This window comes from Poeciliopsis prolifica, unplaced genomic scaffold (genome assembly GCF_027474105.1).
Source record: "Poeciliopsis prolifica strain line A6 unplaced genomic scaffold, Auburn_PproV2 SCAFFOLD002, whole genome shotgun sequence".
NCBI classification, from domain to species: domain Eukaryota; kingdom Metazoa; phylum Chordata; class Actinopteri; order Cyprinodontiformes; family Poeciliidae; genus Poeciliopsis; species Poeciliopsis prolifica.
This window is the reverse complement of record NW_026562377.1, coordinates 14,934,611-14,954,233: the sequence shown is the minus strand read 5'-3', so window position 1 is coordinate 14,954,233 and position 19,623 is coordinate 14,934,611. Positions and strand designations below refer to the sequence as shown.

At 39.2% G+C, this 19,623-nt stretch overlaps 1 protein-coding gene across 1 annotated transcript in view; it reads right to left on the bottom strand.

Annotated features, from left to right (window-relative positions):
- Positions 1-409: 409 nt before the first annotated feature.
- The window catches only part of LOC129370740 (voltage-dependent R-type calcium channel subunit alpha-1E), a 92,546-nt gene continuing 73,332 nt past the window's right edge, over positions 410-19,623 (bottom strand). Inside the window, exons 21-48 of the mRNA XM_055046917.1 lie at positions 18,671-19,543; positions 17,819-18,051; positions 17,407-17,518; positions 16,826-16,955; positions 16,443-16,502; positions 16,116-16,222; positions 15,656-15,667; positions 15,433-15,529; positions 14,470-14,630; positions 14,169-14,306; positions 13,532-13,733; positions 13,278-13,442; positions 11,527-11,637; positions 11,356-11,436; positions 11,076-11,261; positions 10,848-10,939; positions 10,248-10,422; positions 10,012-10,139; positions 7,676-7,772; positions 5,959-6,064; positions 5,774-5,881; positions 5,526-5,626; positions 4,207-4,313; positions 3,929-4,103; positions 3,294-3,422; positions 2,900-3,047; positions 2,281-2,462; positions 410-1,375 (exon numbers count right to left, since the gene is read on the bottom strand). Of these exons, the coding sequence (XP_054902892.1) occupies positions 824-1,375; positions 2,281-2,462; positions 2,900-3,047; positions 3,294-3,422; positions 3,929-4,103; positions 4,207-4,313; positions 5,526-5,626; positions 5,774-5,881; positions 5,959-6,064; positions 7,676-7,772; positions 10,012-10,139; positions 10,248-10,422; positions 10,848-10,939; positions 11,076-11,261; positions 11,356-11,436; positions 11,527-11,637; positions 13,278-13,442; positions 13,532-13,733; positions 14,169-14,306; positions 14,470-14,630; positions 15,433-15,529; positions 15,656-15,667; positions 16,116-16,222; positions 16,443-16,502; positions 16,826-16,955; positions 17,407-17,518; positions 17,819-18,051; positions 18,671-19,543 (4,768 nt within the window). The 3' untranslated portion in view covers positions 410-823. The remainder of the gene's footprint in view (positions 1,376-2,280; positions 2,463-2,899; positions 3,048-3,293; positions 3,423-3,928; positions 4,104-4,206; positions 4,314-5,525; positions 5,627-5,773; positions 5,882-5,958; positions 6,065-7,675; positions 7,773-10,011; positions 10,140-10,247; positions 10,423-10,847; positions 10,940-11,075; positions 11,262-11,355; positions 11,437-11,526; positions 11,638-13,277; positions 13,443-13,531; positions 13,734-14,168; positions 14,307-14,469; positions 14,631-15,432; positions 15,530-15,655; positions 15,668-16,115; positions 16,223-16,442; positions 16,503-16,825; positions 16,956-17,406; positions 17,519-17,818; positions 18,052-18,670; positions 19,544-19,623) is intronic.

Genomic DNA, 19,623 nt, shown 5'->3' with positions numbered 1-19,623 from the left:
GTCTCAATGACTCTGTCTTGTTGAAACTTAATTAAACATTTCAGTTCTTAGTTTTTCCTTGACTTCATGTCGGGTCAATTCATAATACACACTGGATGCGCCCAGATCCTGAGACAAAACATCTCTCATCAGTTTTACAAGCTTATACATAGTTTTCACATTTTAACAGAAAGATCAAGCTGCGTAATGCCCACAAATCATGTAGAAACTCTTACTGTAAACAGGAAAAAACAGGACTGGCTGCTCGACCATTGAATTTTCTCCTCCCACAACTATGCACTGTAAAGACTTAACAGCAACCCACCAAATAAACCTGAACATAAAACCAAAGTACATTCATCTTATTATATGTGTATATGCTACCTCTAGTTTTCACTTCCACAAAATGCACTTAATCAGATTTTTTTGGACATGTTGGACAGACTTCTCACCGTATTTTTGTTCTTTAACAAAACACTTGTTTGGGAAGGACCTGCAACACATTGATTTGGGCGCACTGGGCTACTTATGTTTGGGTCCCCCCCTGCTTTTCACCTTTTTTTTTGGCACATTCTTTATTAAGAGCACACACATGTAAACAGACATTCACGTCCACACGTCTAGATTCCCTTCGGCTACCACAGATACACACGGACATGTGAAGACGGACACAGGCGTCCAGATGAACAGCGGTGTGGCTCAGTCCTGGCTGTGATGCTACGGTGCTGAGAACATGAGGTTCTCTGAGCCACAGCGGAGATAAATCCGCTCCCTCCGATGCTGTGAAGTCGCCCCGGTATGCCCCAAAGCATTGTGCATCGTTTGCATCTTTGTCTCTTGAGTTTTAGCAGCGGTCATCCTCATCTGTGTCACTTAGCAGCTCGCTGTTGTCAGTCGGGCTGCCCTGGACCAAGTGCTTCCGGACATGACCATTGGGAACCTGCCAGGAGTGTCTGAGCTGAGGGGCAGAGCTTATGGCGTTGGCCCGTCCCAGACTGGTGGCCATGGCAGACTCAAAGGTCAGTGTTTCCTGCCTGTCACCTGAATCATCACCGCTGAAGTCCTCATGGAACGGGAGATAGGGCTCTGATATGTAGCGGTGAGGCGACGGGTGGCTTGGTACTGAAACCTGACCTCCAGATGAACAGTGACCCGCCGACAGGGGTCTGCTCTCCTTCTCAGCCCGCCATGAGGTCTCTGTGGAGCCACCGTCCTCAGGCTGGTACTGGCCTTCAGAGGAGAGGGGAGCAGCAGTGGAAGAGGTTGATGGTTTGCAGACGAGAGGAGAGTATGAGATATAAGGCCGCGGACGAGAAGGCGTCTGAGGCAGCTGGCGGCGGTTACGAGGGGTACTGGACTCTGAGGCTGAGTTTGCTGGGCTTCCAGTAGCCATTATCTGTAAAAGACGTACAAGAGAAGAGGCAGAGAGAGTGCATTCAGTCCTGTTTAGTCTGCTTTAATCAAACTGTAAGTTAATTGCCTATAAAGTCTGATTTGTTTGATGAATGTGAAATTGAACTCTGATGAAGATCAGAGAAACCAATTTTGGTCCTCCTGAAATCCTAGTACTTTATTGGGTTTGGTTGAAGTGAACGCCGTGTTTGTGCATATCAAGTGGACCAGAGACTGATCCTAAAGCAAGAAGGTGGCTATAGCGCAGGGCATTATGGACACATACAACTGAAATTCACTTGTGTCTGGTGGTACCAGGTAAATAGGTCGTGGTATTTTACCAAAAACAAAAGAAAAGTCGTACAATCGCTAAAATCTCACACCACAATATTTCTGTTTACACTTTGTGAAGAAGAAGGAAGTTGTGCTTCAGAGGTTTTTCTGTTGCTTCCTTCAGCGGTTCTTGGTGTAGTGCTACCACAAGGGGGGTGAGGGAGAGTTTTTCAAAGGTTTGGTTAATTTTCTGTTCAGTGAGAAAAATAAAACATATCAGCGGGAAATGTAACAAATGCTGCAATTTTGGTCCTCAATCAAAAAAATGTTTTTATTTTTTAATTTTTTATATGATATTCAGAATTGTTAACAGACAAAAAGATTTCCTGAACAGGTGTCACAAATTAAACTGCTACACCTCACAATACCACAACTGCTGAATAAGACTTATTATACAAAAACCTGACCACTTAGGTGCATTGCATTCTGAAAGGACTGTATCATCTTCCAAGTTCCTGCAAAATTAACAATAAATTACCTCGATAGAAAATATCAAGAAAATAATCCAAAACAAACTAAGACATGCAAAGATCTCCTTTTTGGGGGGCATCCTCATTGTGTGCGCTGGGCTCCCACCTGTTTCTGGACGTTGTTCACGCGTCCTTCACTCGGTGAGCGGGACTGCCTCCTCTCGCAGGAAGGCTCCCTGCTTCGCTCCTCAGAGTTACAGCGGGACACATCAGGAGACAGCAGGTGGCGCCGTTCTTTTGATCTCCCTCTCTCGTGACTGCTTGTTTCTCTGGGGCTGATTTTGGGACCTAGAAGTGATAGTTCGCATTTCACTCAAAATAAAAATTTGTACCTTTGATCAGTCATTGATTCATCATGACTTTCAGTCTCCAGCAATCAATAACACGTTCTTACTTTCAGGTAAATTTCCAAATGCATAAAAGCACTGATGTCTACTTATCTATGCACCTTTAACAATACAAATTAGATGTTTTATATAATAGAAATAATAAGCTGAACTTAAAATAATCCATGAGCTGGAAGCTAAATTGAATACTTAACATGCATAAACTTTCAATTTTGTGTTAATTTCTTATGAAACATAAAGACTATGGTACTGGTGAAAACAATACTGAATGTTTTGTCTTTTGCCAAGGTCAGTTCCCTTTTTGTCTGATGTAATTCTTCTGAACAAAACATCAGAAACATAGCATAACGTTTCATCTTTGGCAAAGGATGAAGTGACCTCTGTAACTCCTTTGACGAGTTCTGAATGCGCCATCAGGGCTGATTTTCTCCAGAGAGTGTTGCTCCTGCCACAGGCCGTTCACACACTGATCTCCGATGGTGGAGAAGGAGCGTTTCATCAGCCTCCCGTCTTCTGTCACTGCAGCCTTTATGCATGTAAAACAACCCAAAGACAGACAAGTGACTGACAACAACGCCAAACGGCGATATTTTCGTTCTTGTTTTGAAAGCTGCTTCGATTTTACGGTAAATTATTTCTCGTCAGTGCGGTGGGGCAGTAAATATAAAGGCCCTAAATGCAGCTGGGGATTTTATTTGGCCACTGATTTTCACAGCACATATTTGGTCTGCACTGGATTTAGGACTGAATGCAGGTGATTACTTTTCATTACCTGTGGATCAACAGCCAGCCTGGGCATGGAGGATGCTCTGATAGATGCAGTGCGCTGCGGTGATTTAATAACTGTTTGCTCCTGCCTGGCCTGCTGCATCAGATGGTTGTACTCCACTACCTCCGGCACCTAAACAAACAACACAAAATAGAATATTTCTTCAGAGGAGTTTCAGAAGCTGCACACCTGCAACAAAAAAATCCCAGCCTCTTCGAGTCTAACCTAATAAACGTTGCCTTACAGAAGAATCCATAAGTCTTTATATTGTATTTTGTCACAATACAATCATGTATTATAGTAGAATACTATAGGATAGACCAACACAAACAATCCATTATTGTGAAGTGGAAAGAAGAGGATGCATTTTACAAATAAATATCAGAAAATGTAGCATTTGTATTTTGCTGTCTTTGATCTTTATTTGAATAAAATCACATTCAGCTAATTGTTTTCTGATGACATTGAATTGCTAACATTAGTTACTGCAAATTTGGCTGGATTGCCGACACTCCGTTTAGGACTTACAGGGTTAAAGAAGAGTTAGGTTAGAAAACCTATTTCCAAGCTGTGAACATGTAGAGAGTCAACCTCAATTCTCAAGGACTGTCTTAGCTGAAGCATATCTGAACACCCACCAGTGTATGCAAATGATGATGATGGTGGTGGTGATGTGGATGTGGGTACAAGTGGTATGGTGAATGATAGTCTTCATCCTCTTCCTCCTCCTTCTCTTCTCTGGAGCGAGGCCGCGGCTGCAGGAACATCTCTTGTGGAGAAATGGGGCTGAGCGCCACAAACCCTCCTCTGGTGCTGATGGGAACATTAAAAAAATGGATTATCAGAGCAGAGGAGCTACCAGAGAAAGATATAGGACATCTAAAAGACGTTACAGGAATGAAAGTTGAATATTTACAGAGCAGATCCAGCACTGTGTCGGAGAAATGACAGGGACTTGGCATTGCATAGGATTTCTTGAGGAAGAGAGGAAGCATCCATACGCTGAAACATGGGGGCGTGTTTCTAAGAAGAGACAGAAATACAAGTGGGACATTAAAATACCTACACCAATGGCAAGATGTAATAAACAAGCTTATGTCCTTGCTTCATTGATTTGAACTGTGTTTCTTCATTGCCAACTAACCTTACAGTCAAAGTTGGGGGGAATGAAAAAGACCCACAGCAGAGAGGTTCCTGTTTTTGCTCATTTAACAAATAGTGTGTGATACTCGGGGTATGAACCGAGCATCAATTATCATTTATTTTGCTGTTCTGCTGTAAACTGTGCAGAGCTCTGGCTTCAATTTTCTCATTTGACCTGACTGATTCATTCATGCTTGCTTTTCTGTAAACTGCCCACCCTCATGGTGACCTTGTGCTTAATGTAACATGAGAAATTCCAGCCGGTAAAAATTGAGGCTTTGGAAAAATCAGTGCAGAAAATTACACCAACATCACGTTTTATCAGTCTGTGAATTTTAATGTTTTTGCCATTTTCTGGCTTCTATCTTGATTATTACTCTTGATAAGAAAAAGATTTTACATTTCTTAATTCTCAGTGAGTTTTTGGTAAATTCACTATTACGTTTCAGGTCATTGTGATATGTCAGGGTCCAATTTGGCTTTAGTTTTATTTTTTTATACAGATTTTTCTTAACGAGCCTCTAGTTGATTCTATGATGAAGTTCTGTAAGGCATTCCCAAACCATGACACTTCCACCTCCATGCCTCACAGTGAGTATGAGTTTTTTTCCCTTAGTGTTCGGTATTAGGCTTACACTTTTATTTATTATTTAGACTCTTGCAGACTACTGTCAGGATGAACTTCCACTGAACTAAGTAGGAGGGCAAACCTCCTGTTTCAGCCTCAGAATGTCAGGATATTTTAACCATGTGCACCTGATGTAGGGAAATTAACAGGAAATCTTGACTAAATTCTGTACTATAGGATTTTTCACCTTCATTTGGGTCTTTTTATCTTTCTCATGACAAGATTTGTGAATCCATGCACTAATTATTCACTTTAACATTTAAAAAAGTTTTTTTCATCAACTGTGTCCACATTAAAATATAAGAGTTACCCAAAATACTGATATTTTTACAGATCTAACTTGTTGAACCAGACCTCTGCAGGAAGTAGACACCAATCATAACATAAGAAAATATAAACACAAATTCACATAGATGTTTAAAACAAATCTTAGAATCAGATAAAAAAAACCCAAAAACAAATACTTGTTCCTCCAGTTGCTGGCGCAGCTTCTTGGCTTTGCTCTGCTTGTAATAATCCATGATCATCATGGCCGCATATATCTTTCCTATCGTCATGTCACTGGCTGTGAAAGAAGAAACAGAAACGATCACACATTAACAATTAACCATTCAGACAAATGTATTTAGAAGCATGTTTATTTATCCATGAAACAAAAAAAGCTGATGTTTTCTGACATACAGGTAAGTAGAGGTTACTGTGAGGATTTTACCTTTGTGAATTGGAACCAGCAGGTCCAGTGACTTCTGGGAAAGGTGAGGCCAGATAACCCCAATTTCCTTCTGCAGATCCAAATCCATTTGATTTCGATCTTCTCCTCCTGACAATGAAAAGACAGAAACAAAAGCTTAGAGACAAACTCAACTTGAAGTGAAATTATGTGTGATTATGACCAACCTCTTGCTATTTTGACCTCGAGCGCTGTGCGAATGAGGGCCATGAGGGTGGATGTGAAGTGGACCGTCATGTCATCGTCCACAGGCATGTTCATCAGGACAAGCCTCTGATGGTAACAAAGAGTTTACTCAGTACATCGATATGGAACAACACCGCAACACACAGCAAGGGAGATTTACGATAAATGCAGATTTAATAGTATTTCCTAAAGCTTGCTCTTCTTTTTGTAACAAAATATTCATTTATCTATAAAGGGAAACAATGACTTATTTCCTTGTGTAGCAGAAAAAAAATCTAAAATCTTATACAGAAAAATTTTAAGTGTGCATCTATTTGTATATGCACACTCATATATAAGTACAAATGAATCAGGAAATTGGTTGGTGATAAGCGACTGATGGATTTTATCCGTGACCGGTCTCGATTAGGCAGAACATAAAAATGTGATTAGCTGACTCCACATCCCGGATCTCTAAAACAACAACACTTTCCAGTGTGGAAGTTATTACTGCAAGAAGAGGAGTATTTAAGTTATTTTTAGTATCAGTTAAGTGTCTAAATATCAAGATTTAAACAAATGTTATTTATTTTTAGATGATGTTGCTCAAAAAGTAATATTTTGTGCACTGCCACATTTTGTAATGCAAAAATAATAAATAAATAAACAAATAAATACATCAAAAAATGTGCTATAATCTGTGTTGTGAAAAGCAAATGCCGTGATGCATAAACCCCTCAGTACTTGTATATTTTGATTAAGGTAAAAACCATATAAAACATGATCACTTTCAAAGTTTTAGAATAAAAAAAAAAATGTCTGACTTGAGCTTTGCAAAACTGGTGGCTTCACCAAATCAATCATCAGTCAAATTATGATTTTTAAATCATGATTTTAACCAGCATTTCTTACTGGTTCAAACTAAGAAGCTTTAACCAGCTTAAAACTTCTAAGTGGTCAAATATCTAACATTTAATATAATTATTTTCTTAAGAGCAATTTGTGAGAAGCATGGTGAGTAATTTAAATTCAATGGCTACAATTCAATTTTGGTGATTACTATTTTATAGTGCCAGAAAAAGCTAGCTGAACTAAATACTTGATGCAAATAATTTATGATTTTATACTATATCAAGTAAAATATTGCATTCTTAGAAAGCTATATTATGTTACAAAATGTATCAAGAAAATGTAGAGATAATTTCCTTTTTTCTCTTGTAATTTGTAAAACAAAATTGACCTTGGTGCAAGCTTTATTCCAAAAAAGAGATAAATCTGCAATTGAGCATGCATCTATGTAATAAGCACAGCAACACATTGGAACAACAAACAAGCTGATGCAACACACGTCTGTTGCAGCATGCACATGCAGACTTGGCAACGCAGGAGGCTCAGGAGTATGTAGGAAAGGCGAGAGGACAGCTGACGGTGGTATCAGGCATGTAGATGTTTAACAACTTTTCTCTTTCATGACCTCAAACTGCCTCAGCGCTAACATGGATAGTCTCTCATCAGATACCAGCAAACAGAAATGATGTCTTATTTTTCTGCCAAGATGCAAAGCAAACAGGCAAATAATCGCAGATGGACGAATACTTTGACAAGCAAATCTTTGTATTACAATTCACACAAAAGATGCTTTACTTTTCTGATGTCTGACACACAAAATGAAGATTCACTGCGCTTATCTCTGGCGACTTTCTCTGGTGTTTGATCTACCTTATAAGCCACCTTGGAGGGGCATTTCTTGCCCAGGCCTAGAGGTGGCGACATGTTGGTCAACATCTCATACATGTCAGTGTAATGGATACGACCACTGGGGGTGCCAGGTAGCCATGAGGATGTAGATGAGGAAGAAGTGGTTAAAAAAAAAAAAAAACAGAGGGTGGGAGAGGAAGAGGAGGGAGAAGATGGTGTTGGAGGGGAAATTTAATAAAAGGGTGGAGCAATCAGAAGAGTGCATTCCCAAAGGATGGTGGAGGAAAGTAGCACAGGAGAGGGTGAAGGGTGGCAAGAGAGGAAGAGGAATGGAGGATATAAAAGAGAAAAATTATTTTTAAGGCATCACAAACAGAGAGCAAAGTAGGATAAATAAACTGGACTGCATTCTTTCTATGCCAATCACACGGCATAGAAACAAAGGAAAAGAGGAGTCCTTCAACAGGATGAGCAAAGAAATGACAGCCTCTCTGGATCTGGTCCAAAAAATTACATACTTACCTTCTGTAGTACATGTGGCATTTGGGCGACACATAAACCCCAGATCCAAACGGTAGAGAGAGACAAAATTCCCTCAGCTTGGATCAAAAGCCAACTATGGACGTCTAGTCAAACTAAGATTGTTCCCACTGTGACTCCAAGCAAATGAGGGACATTTTGTGCCTTAGTACCCTGACACTGAAGCACTGTCATTCTTTATCCTGAGTAACACATCCCTGAAGATTGAACAGGGGGGTGATAATCAGTGAAGGGATGTGAAAAAAGGAAAAGGAGGAAGTGAGGAAGGATTCCACGCAAAAGAGGCCAAAGGGTCTCTTGCTGACACGGGGGAACCAAACCTTGCATGCCACCCTGTGGGGGCAGTTCTTTCCAAAGCCCAGAGGAGGTGAGATAGTGCGTACAACTTTGTACATCTCCTTATAATGGATCCTACCGCTGGAGAGAGCACACATGTCATTATAGAGTACACAACAAGGATGGAAAAGGCTCTGTTCTTTAAGTGTAAAAATTACATCCCAGATAAAAGAAAAACAAAAAAACATTCACTTTAATTTATGATTTATATTATTTTCCAATAAGGGGATTTTGGAAGCTGTACAGTCACTTTGATTTAGATCAATTACCATATTTCACACTCGGAAAATATAGAAAACATAAATAAAGAACAAACTGCCTTTCCATTTTTTTCAAAGAAAATATTTTAAGTTAAGATAACACTTTTTTGACACAAAATGATCTTTTAGAGATTGGACTACTAAAATAGAAAGAGCATTAAATTATGTGGAAGGCGATGTCACATCTAATTATCAGAAGATATTTTCTTGAGATATGACAACACAGCAAGTGAAGAATAGAGCACTCTTCCTTTCCCCAAAGTTCTTCCACACAAGGAAATATGGGTGAGATTTGTGAAAGCAAATGTGGATTCTGAAATAATTTAAATCATGATTTTAAGAAGAGGAAAAACCAAGGCTAAAGAACAAGGACACAGATTGTGCCACCGGTCTGACAGATTGCTCTACTGGAGTCGGCAGTCAGACCATCTGGACAAGTGAGGGTGTCAATTTCTGGAAAAATAAACTTTCTCCCTCAGAAAATGTGCTATTTTATTAAATTAAACCAACTAGCACTCAACCCAAATGATCCTCCTTTATGTTTACCCACAACATTAAGCTGCAGCAGCCACTTGTTTCTCTCAGTGACTGAGCCAAATGAGCAACAGACTGAATAACAGAATTTTGACTTCCCTTCCAACAAAGATATGAGTAACATTTACTTGAAGTGAATTTTAGGGACCATCTGGTGTGTAATTGTGAGTAAACTACCTCACACAGCGGCAAAACAGCGTCCTCAAAGCAATACTTACTTACTGACATAGTGCAGGTGGCTTGTTTTTCTGAGGCCATCATTTAGTTGATTAGAGAGTTTTGGAAAGCAAGTGTTTGTTTCAGAACAAACACAAACAGTAAATATGATTTATCCATGGTTCATCAATGCACTTAAGATACAGAGGACTATAAATTATAAGTTGATACCATTAATGTAATTCCTGTTTACTGTTCTTAAAGGTTGAAATAATTCTAGATAAACTGTCGACTCGAAGTTATCGCTGCTAAATATGGTAACTGAATAATTAGATCTACCACACAAACAAATTTTCCACTTGAGGTTTTGCACGCCTGAATTTAGATGTAAATTATACTAAAATCTGATTACTTGTATCAGCAAACCTCAGAACTGGGAGAGTTTTCTTTAGACCATAAGCATATTTAATTCAGTTTTTTTTAGAGGGTCTGCAGAAACTGGGATCAAACAGGTAAATGGTGCAAACGGACCTGGCAGCCCGATCGTATTCCCCCCAGATTCGGACAAACTCATCCAGGTGGTGTGGACCCAGGATAGACGAGTCTCTCGTAAGATACTCAAAGTTATCCATGATCACAGCCACAAACAAGTTCAGCATCTAGATGAAGCAAGAGGAGATTAGAAGCTAATTGTACCAACATTTCATAGGAACTCAAAGTTTTCTGGTTGCCTCCACCCAAGAGAACATACAAACATCTCGACTTACCAAAAACGAGCTGAAAAAGATGAAGGAGACAAAGTAGAAGTAGGCAAAGTCTGAACCGCAGCCCTCCTTCTGGTCCGTCGTCAGGGCTGCAGGGGGAAGCGAGGGGTCTGTTTCACACTGCTGCCCCCCCAGACATGACAACATGATCTCCTGCCACGACTCCCCCGTTGCACTCCTGGTTACACAAATCACACAACATGAGGAGCTGCTCAGGTCCCACTGTACAAATCACAGATTGATCAACATTATCATGTCTGCCATCTGGAAAGTTCAACCCAAACATCAAGGAAGATGAAGAATTGACAATCTGCGAGCTACAGTTTTAAGTAACAATTAATCAAATAACATTTGTATTGTGGTTAGTTGCATACCAACTTCCTTGTGTGCAAATTTTGAGGAACAACTGTGATCTATAAAGGAATTGCTTGGATGAATTCATAAATTCATAATTTCAGGTTTACGCACATTTTTGACATAGATCCGACATAATGTTTTATAAATGAGAGCCCTGCTTTAATGCAAATATAGCAGAAGGAGTCAGAATAATGATTATTCAGATTAATTTCAACTCAAAAATTTTATAAGGTAAAAGTTTTGTACCTGAACAACAGCATCAGGGCACCTAAGAAAGTTTTAAAGTTGTTGTGTTGGTTAATGTGAGTCTCTTCATTCAGTTTGATGTTCCCAAACACCTGGTTTAAACATAAATACACAAAAGACAAAAAGATCATTGAAATTCATGAGATGTTATATAAACTCTCTCATTTTACTTTAGCATGAAATTGTGATTCGTTGGCAGACATTGGATGAAGCCTGTTCACTTCTGACCTGCATGCCAATGATGGCGTAGATGAAGAAGAGCATTGCAATGAGCAGGCAGACGTAAGGCAACGCCTTGAAGGACTGAACAAAAGTCCAGAGGAGGATGCGGATGGTGTAACCCTGCCTCAGCAGTTTGATCAGACGAGCGGCTCGAAACAGCTTCAAGAAACTCATGTTGAACGTGTCTATCCTCTGGTAGCGGCACAAAGGAAAGAGGAGGCAACCTGTTAGCAGCACAAACATGACATTTATCTGACTCTTAAACTAAGAGGCATAATGAAATCACCTGCAAGTCAACCACAATCTCAGTGATGCTGCCCAAGACGGTGATGAAGTCAAAAATGTTCCAAGTGTCACGGAAGTAGTTCTTTCGAAACGGAAATCAAGATGATGAGGATTTTGCACAGAAAGTTTCACAAATTTTTTGTCAGGCTACATTATTGTTCTTTTCTCTCACCAGAAAACCAAAAGCCAGGATCTTCAGAACGCACTCAATCGAGAAGAGGACAGTAAAAGCTGTGTTTAGATGTTTCAGGAAGGCATCGTATGCGGGCGGGGCCGAGTAATACTGCAAACACACAAAATAGACAGAGCTCTTTATCTATAATTCAAGTCTTGTTGTACAACAAAGAAGACAAAGCTGGAGTATTCCCAAGCCAATTCACTGCAGGTCAACGTTCCCACTGATATCTGGGTGAACTTCAGTCATGCACCCTGCTGATCTATAGTTTGATGGAAGATTCCTCCAGACCCATAAATAGCACCTATGTCTCTGCACCTCTCATCTGAGGCGCTATAAAAGGAGTCATTCCTCCGGGGGCCGGCAGCCACAGTTAATGAGGTCATGTTAAATAGCAGCGCCTGGACATTATAGATCAATATTTAATAGAGGCTGAGTCACTGAGCGTTTGTCTGTCTGTGTGTCTGAGGGGCTCAGAAAAAGCCCAGAGCAGGAAATAAACACTGATGAGGGAAGTGTGGGAGTAAACATCAATCAGCCGGTCCAAATGCAATTATCACAATGTGCTGAGGTGATACTCTGACACCAAAACATACAAGTCTGTCGATTTTCTGGAAACCTAAGTGGGAAGTTTATTGTGAGGAGTCAGGACAGAAAGAGAAAACAATAAGACGCCCCTTCATGTATCGCCAAAGCTGTGTTCTGATTTAGTTAAAAATTGCAATAAAATAACTTTGTTCTTTGATTTCTTCCAAGGAAAGGCTTAAATGAGAAAAGGATTTACAAAAATATCAAAGGGACAACTTTACAGCTCAAAACAAGTTGAAGACAGAGCTCATTAATGCTTATCTTGTTTCAATCCATGAGTTGTTAGGAAATCTGCCAAAACCTTAATCCATATTAGACAGTTTAACCGCATTAGAAATGTTATCTAATTGCATTGTAACAAAAATTGTTTCACACATATCAATTGAATATTAATTATCATCTTGCATTGTAGTCTATTTGATTCGGTTGAAAAAGGAAGAAGACTATTATTGTTCAACATAAAAAAAATAATTGTCTTGTTTATGGTTACATAAATCATTACATTTTAAGGATCTGGTAAGTGTAAAAAGTTTTTGTATGTTAGGGTTTTCATATTAACAAAGCTTTTTAGTTTAAAAGTATTTGATCTGTGTAAGTTCTTATTACGTTCTTCCAACTTTCAATACTCTATAAATAGCAACATAAACATGTGTCATCCAAGAGTTTTAGCTGTTTTTTCAAGCTGCAACATGAAGTCACAACATAATGACTCTGTTGTAACAAGATAAATTTGTTTCATGCTCTTCCAATATGAACAGAATTTAACTTATCACATCAAAAATCCATTTATATAGTAGCTTCTTTCTTATTCCATAACATATTAAACTCACTTTATGACTCTGAACAATTGTTTTACTGCCATTTTGACAAAAGCTCTGCCAAATGCTGATGAGATCAATTTTATATTCTCCCAGATTTTCTTCAGTAAATACATAATTTAAATAGTAAAGCCCATTACAAATATTCAAACAACTTCTTAGCCAACAATTTGTCACTACGAATGATTACCCATAGTTTTTGCTTTATTTTCTCTATCTTTGATACAGGTGGGGATTTTTCTCTGAGTCTATTCTGACATCCGTCAATATCAGGATCCTCACAAGTAACTTTGATAACTGAGGCTCCATGTTAGAAACTAATCACTTATTTTCTATGCTCACCTTCATCATCAGGACAATGGTATTGAGAGCAATCATGGTCAAGACTGTATATTCAAATGATGGCGACACCACAAAATGCCACAGACGGTACTGGAACGTGTGCCGGTTCTGTGGCATGTATCGAGTCAGGGGCTTTGCACTGATGGCAAAGTCTATGCAGGCTCTCTGAAATCCAGGACAAAGAGAAGTGTTGACAGAGAGAGAGAAAAAAAACACAAGACCTGAAGTTAACGTTTCCATGTCAGAAAGCTCACTTCATTTTTCTCAAGGCTGCACTCCTCCATCATCTTATCCCCCTGCTCTTGGAAGGTGATGATGATGAGAGCCACAAAGATGTTGACGAAGAAGAAGGGGAAGACGACAAAGTAGATGACATAGAAGATCGACATTTCCATCCTGTTGCCGTGACTTGGACCCCGGTCTTCTTCTGTCACATCTACAGAGTGCTGCAAAACCCTGCAGAAAGAAGAAGAGCCGTTTACTATCAGCTTTCAATAACAATAATGCAAAAATAATAATAATAATAAAAATAAATAATTGTTTCAGAAATAAAGACAAAAATAGAGAATCAGAGCTGGTGAAGAAGATGTTCTTGTGCAACTTTCTTCAACTCCTGCATAAATGTTATCTTTATGTTAAGTAATGTGTAACCAGATTTTCTATATGTTTCAATTAATGGTCTTTTTGTGATATTTCTGTTCTAACGTTCTTCTAACAAAAAGCAAGTTTGAGAAAAACTGCTCATATTTTTATAATCAAAGCCATATTTAATTGCTAATAAAAACATGTCCCAGATTATTAATGGGCCTGCTCAGCAGATAAAAGTGATGTGTGGGATTGCTCTTTTGTGAATTTTCTCCTGAATTAGACAGAATCCAGTGGATCACTCACTGAGGCCAGCCTTCTCCGGTGGAAACGGTGAAGAGTGTGAGCAGGGCCCAGATGACGTTGTCGTAATGAAACTCGTGCCTCTTCCAGTCTCTCTTTTTCACCTCTTTTTTATCCTTCCCATAGTCGATGTAGTAACCCCTGAAGAGAGAGAACAAAATAGTTGAGCTTCTCATTGAAACTCGAGTAGAAATGTACAAAAAAAAAGAGCATCCAATTATTATTGAAAATCAGAAAATATAATATTAAAGAAATTGTAGGTGTAAATTTGGACATAAAGCAGATAAATCTAAGCTATGATTACTGGCAGTCTTTCTCTGTGTCCTTTGAACTGTCGGTGCAATAGAAGAACTTCCCCTTGAAAAGCTGCACAGCGATGACAGCGAAGATGAACATGAAGAGTTTGTAGACAATCAAAATATTGAAGACGTTTTTCAGAGACGTCACCACACAGTCAAACACCGCCTGAAAGAAAAGGAAAAGAGGTTTTAAAAACATTGAGATCAAGGATGAACTTTGGTTCAGAGCTGCAGAGACTGACAACTTGTCTTCACCGTATTTCACATCTTTGACTTGTGACTTAAAGGCTTTTTTTAAAATCATCATTTCAATGCTTTTCAACCATCATTTCAATACTTCTCAATAGTAAACAAACATTTGACCTGATTTTAAATGTATAAGCTTAAAATTCAGAAGAATAAAATAATGCATTTTATTTCTTGGCATCTTTCAAAACACCCAAGTTCTCTTTATGATGTTAAAAACACAAATTAAACAGTAAATAAATAGCTACAAAACACAAAACTGCAAAATAGCTACACCATTAAAGTGATTGGTAAAAACAAACAATAACTGAGTTATTAACAATGCCTTTATACTCCACTCCATCCTACTATTTTAACATGTTAGTTTTTTTTCCACAACTGACAGAAAATAAGCAATCCATCCAATGAAGAAGAATAAATGTTGTGCGTCAAACAGTTTTCCCTTTTTTATGTAATCTTAATTCTTGTTTGTTAATTTGACTTGACTGAATATGTTTACTGATATATTTTTTTCAATACCTTAGAAATACATCCATGCTGAATGATTTAGCCAAATTCTCTTTTAACTTTTTTCAGATAAATACGCAGAATAGGATAAGAGCTGGTGTGTATTTGTAATTTTTATACTTTTTTATACATTTTTTCCTGCTGAATTAATCTAAGACATACATAAATCAAACAAGTCTAACTAACAACACAAACAAAGACAGGCCCCGTCTAACCTTGAGCTTAGGAAGTCGTTTGATGGTCTTTAGAGGTCTGAGGACACGCAACACTCTCAGAGATTTTATGGTCTTTATGTCTCGTCCTTTGTTGTTTCTGAGCAGAAAAATGCAGCGTTATCACACAACTTCTTTGTTACGCAAACATTTCAGCTACTAACGCATGTCTCAATGTCTAAAACCCAGTATTTGCACAAAACGATTTGCTAAAAGTTACTTTTACCCCATCACGTTGCTATGGGTCGGTCCCACAGAGGGCATGGTCAAAGACAGAGAAAAACAAAAGTGAATTAATTACACAGTGACAGTTACAAAGCAATTAATAAATAGAAAGAAGCAAATATGTTTTTGTGCAGAACTTAATATGGTTTAAAATTTGTCACATTCTGCTGATTTGTATGTATTGTGTGTTCAGAATGCTAGTCGGAAATTTTAAATACCTGGTTTACATATGATAATCAAAACGTTTCTTCTTTACACATTTATACATGGATTTCTTGTACACTGACAGAACGAGTGAATAAGTCATTTTAGCTGTCCTAATGAGTTCAACATAGATGCATACAGTCAGAGCGAGGGTTAGTCTGTTCACTGGACAAAATTGTCAAACGGCAAGAGTATTTCTCAAACGTCGTCATAGACGTATCAATGAATGAAGGAGGAGGAGTACAGGAATAACGTACGTGAGGGCGAAGGCCACCAGTGCTCCCACCACAACGATGAAGTCCAAAATGTTCCACAGATCTCTGAAGTAGGAGCCGTCATGGAGGATGAGACCCTGGTGAATCATCTAACGACCACACACAATCACATCATTAGAGGTTACTCCAATCTTTGTTCTTTAAATAAATATTCAGAATAATACATAAAAATCACCAACACTGAGATGTTGGTGATTTTTAGCTAAAAATTGAATGGGATTTTTTTTTAGACTAACTTTTTGAGCTTTTAAGACAATTTAGTCTCATTTTGCCCAGATAAATTTAGTTTAAAATTATTAGCTTGCTCACCTTTATGATCATTTCAAAGGTGAAGACTCCGGTGAACACGTAATCAAAATAACGTAGAACCTGTAAAAGTCAATCAAAGATGAGAACAGATGAAAAGACTATCAGGAACATTGTAAATCAAGTTAACACTGTAAACCCAGCTAACAACCTCAGCTTGGACATTTTTTAAAATATCTTTTTTATTGAATAAATTAATAATGTTCTGATCATTGCATAGAATCAGATTTGGAGCAAAAAAGCAGTGTTTTCCTTACAAAAACACCTAAGAATATTAAAAATATTACAAATGATGTGTTAGCATATTTCAGCTAAAAGAACTATGGGATCCATGTAAAATCTGCAGAGTCTCATAAAGAGGATGTGTGCACTGAAGTGTCTCAGACCTTATTCCAGTCTGATGATGTGGCTACAGGGTCTTCTGCAGCCAGTGCTATGCTGCTAGCAGCTATCACCAGCAGGATGCACATTTCAAAGTACCTGAGGTTCACCACATAATGACAAGCTCGACGCATCCTGGTGGTAAAAAGAGGACGCGGTTGGAGTAAATCAACATCTTCAACTAATAGGGAGCATGAGAACTCATCAAAAGGTACGGCAGAATTATAGAGACAAAGGTATCATTTGAAAAGAATCAACATGTGTTATACAAGGTGAAAGTGATGATGATAACTTTGTTAGTTCAGCACATAAAAGGAAACCTAACCTGAAATAAAACGTTATACATCAGTAATTCACGTAAATAATTCATTCACTGATTCAGTTCTGCCTATTGCAGAATGATGTTCACTGCCAAGTTGCTGAGCAACTAATTAACACTCTGTGGCCTCTGTCCAATCATCAGCTTTATTAACCCCCTCAATTAACCCTTCAAAGTGAAACAGACATATTTTTTGATACTTGATACTTATTTTGAAAGCAGCACTATTTCTAATCCAAACCCAAAATGATCAAACTTGGAGCTCACGGGTTGTCGGGTTTGAAGATGAACATGCTGTCTGGGGTCACAGTGTTGACAGGTTTCATCTCTTCTGCCTCTTCCTTCTCTGACTTGCAGGTTTCAGAGTCCTTGTTCTTGACTAGAGAAGGTCAAAATAGGAAAATGAAGTTAATCCTCTTACTACTTTTTCTATTTGGGAGGTTTTCTTGAGCTAACTAAAACAGTATTTCTGCTCCCTGAGAAATAAAACTTCCTTTTGGCCACAATGTGGCTAAATCAGATCACCAGGTTCTTGAAATAAAATTAACTAACCTGTCATTCCATCATTTTTACTTAATTATGTGACATTTTAAGAAATCAGAATTTTTTTTTTTCTATATTTCCAAGCATCAAAATAATTTACTTTCCATCGTCTGAAAGCAACATGGTGTGCTCCTACCTGTGATGGTGGAGAGTTCAAGAGACGACTGCATGTCAGGCACCTCGATGACGACACTGGAGCTGAGCTTACTGTGGTCCAGCTCTGACTCCTTTTCTTCTCCGTCATCCTCTGGTTTGTTAGGTGCCAGCAGCTCAGACTGGTCCAGAGCGTTGTCTTGCTTCAGAGGGCAGAGGTCACCAGAGAGGACGTCTTTCAAGTTAGAGTTTCCTCCTTCGTTGCGCTTAGCCAGTCTGTAGTTGCAACAGAACAAACACAAGAGTGGGACGGTATGTGCACAGATGTGGAGGAGTGGACAACAACCCACATTCTGGTGTTGGCATTTAAATAAAAGTCACAAGGAAGAGCATTACAGCAACAAAGCAGGAGAGAAAAATAAAACCGGCAACTACAGCAATTTGGTTTTATTCAACAGATGAAAAGAAAGGTCATCTATAGTCAGACACTCATTTCAAGCTGAATGTAGAGTTTGTAGTTAAAAGTTAATTAACGCATATAAATAATTGCTCATAACATTTAATAAACATTTTTCAGCTCATCTCTCATGTGAAGATCTGACTTTAAAGGGATAGAGGTGGTTTGAGTTGCAAACCTTTAGACGCATAAGATTTTGTTTTCTTATTTTGTTTTTTAAGGAAACAAAATAACCTATTGTGGTTTATACCATCCGTCATAAAATGAATGTAAGAATATCTGCATCCTCTGTCATTTAGATTTTCATATGATATAATTTATAAATAAACTGACTTTTTTATGGATGGTTTCTATATGATTTTTTCTAAACGATGGCCATCGCTCTGAACATTTCTCCCACCAAACAAGCTTTAATGCATCAGTTGTTGATTGTCTCACCTGCTCTCCTCGTGCTTGTGCTCCTCTCCACCTTCGTTCTCAGGCTCTGGTCCCTTCTCCTCGACTATTCCTGAACTTGTTTGACTTTCTCCAACATCTAACTTTCTTTCTTTTCCAGGAGAGGACGCTTGATTTTTGGTGCCATTCCGATGGTCACAATGAAGGCCCCTTCGGCCCCTGATCTCAATGTGACCTCCTTTCTCAGGGGTCAGAGTGTCAATGTTATCTGGAGGTCTAAACTTTTTTACATGCCTGTGTTGACGTTCTGCGTTCAGTCTCGGGCTTCGGGGCTCGGAGATGTGTTTGTGATTAAGGCCCGGCTTTTTGTTTTCTCCGGTGGATTCGGATTCGGGAGGTTCTGGTAAGGTCAGGCGTGGCACGTTTGTAGGATCCAGACACTCTGATTCCGGCTCTGCCATAGAAGGCTCAGGAATGTCACCAGGAACAGTGGCATCCAGGGGCACAGAGGAGGCCAGGGGCTGAGTCTGACCTGGTGAGGTCAGAGGGTCAGTCGGCCGCTTCAAGCTCCCTGATGGCGTGTGCTGCACAGCTTTCCGGTGCAGCGACAGGGAACGTCCATGAACTGAAGCGGGGGGGCCGTCTTTTTCCTCACTGGGACTGCTGAACAAGATCTCTCGGCTGGACATCTGTCGGTGTCTCCGTAGCTGACTGGTCCTCTGCTCCCAAACAGACATGGTCATCCTTTTCCTCCTCTCTCTCCTGGACATGAAAGAGTTAGAGGGTTTGAGTGGTGGCGGTGGGCGGCCCTCCCTCATACTGCCCTGGGCCTCCTCCAGGGAGTAAGAGTAGGTCGGCCGGCTGCGGTGAATGGCTCTTTTCCTGTACAAGTAGGGCCGCCTCCTCCGGCTTCCCCTGGAAAAAATTAGACAAGACATATTATCAATATAAATGGAATTAAACCAGCATTAAGATGCTTAATAGAACCACAACTT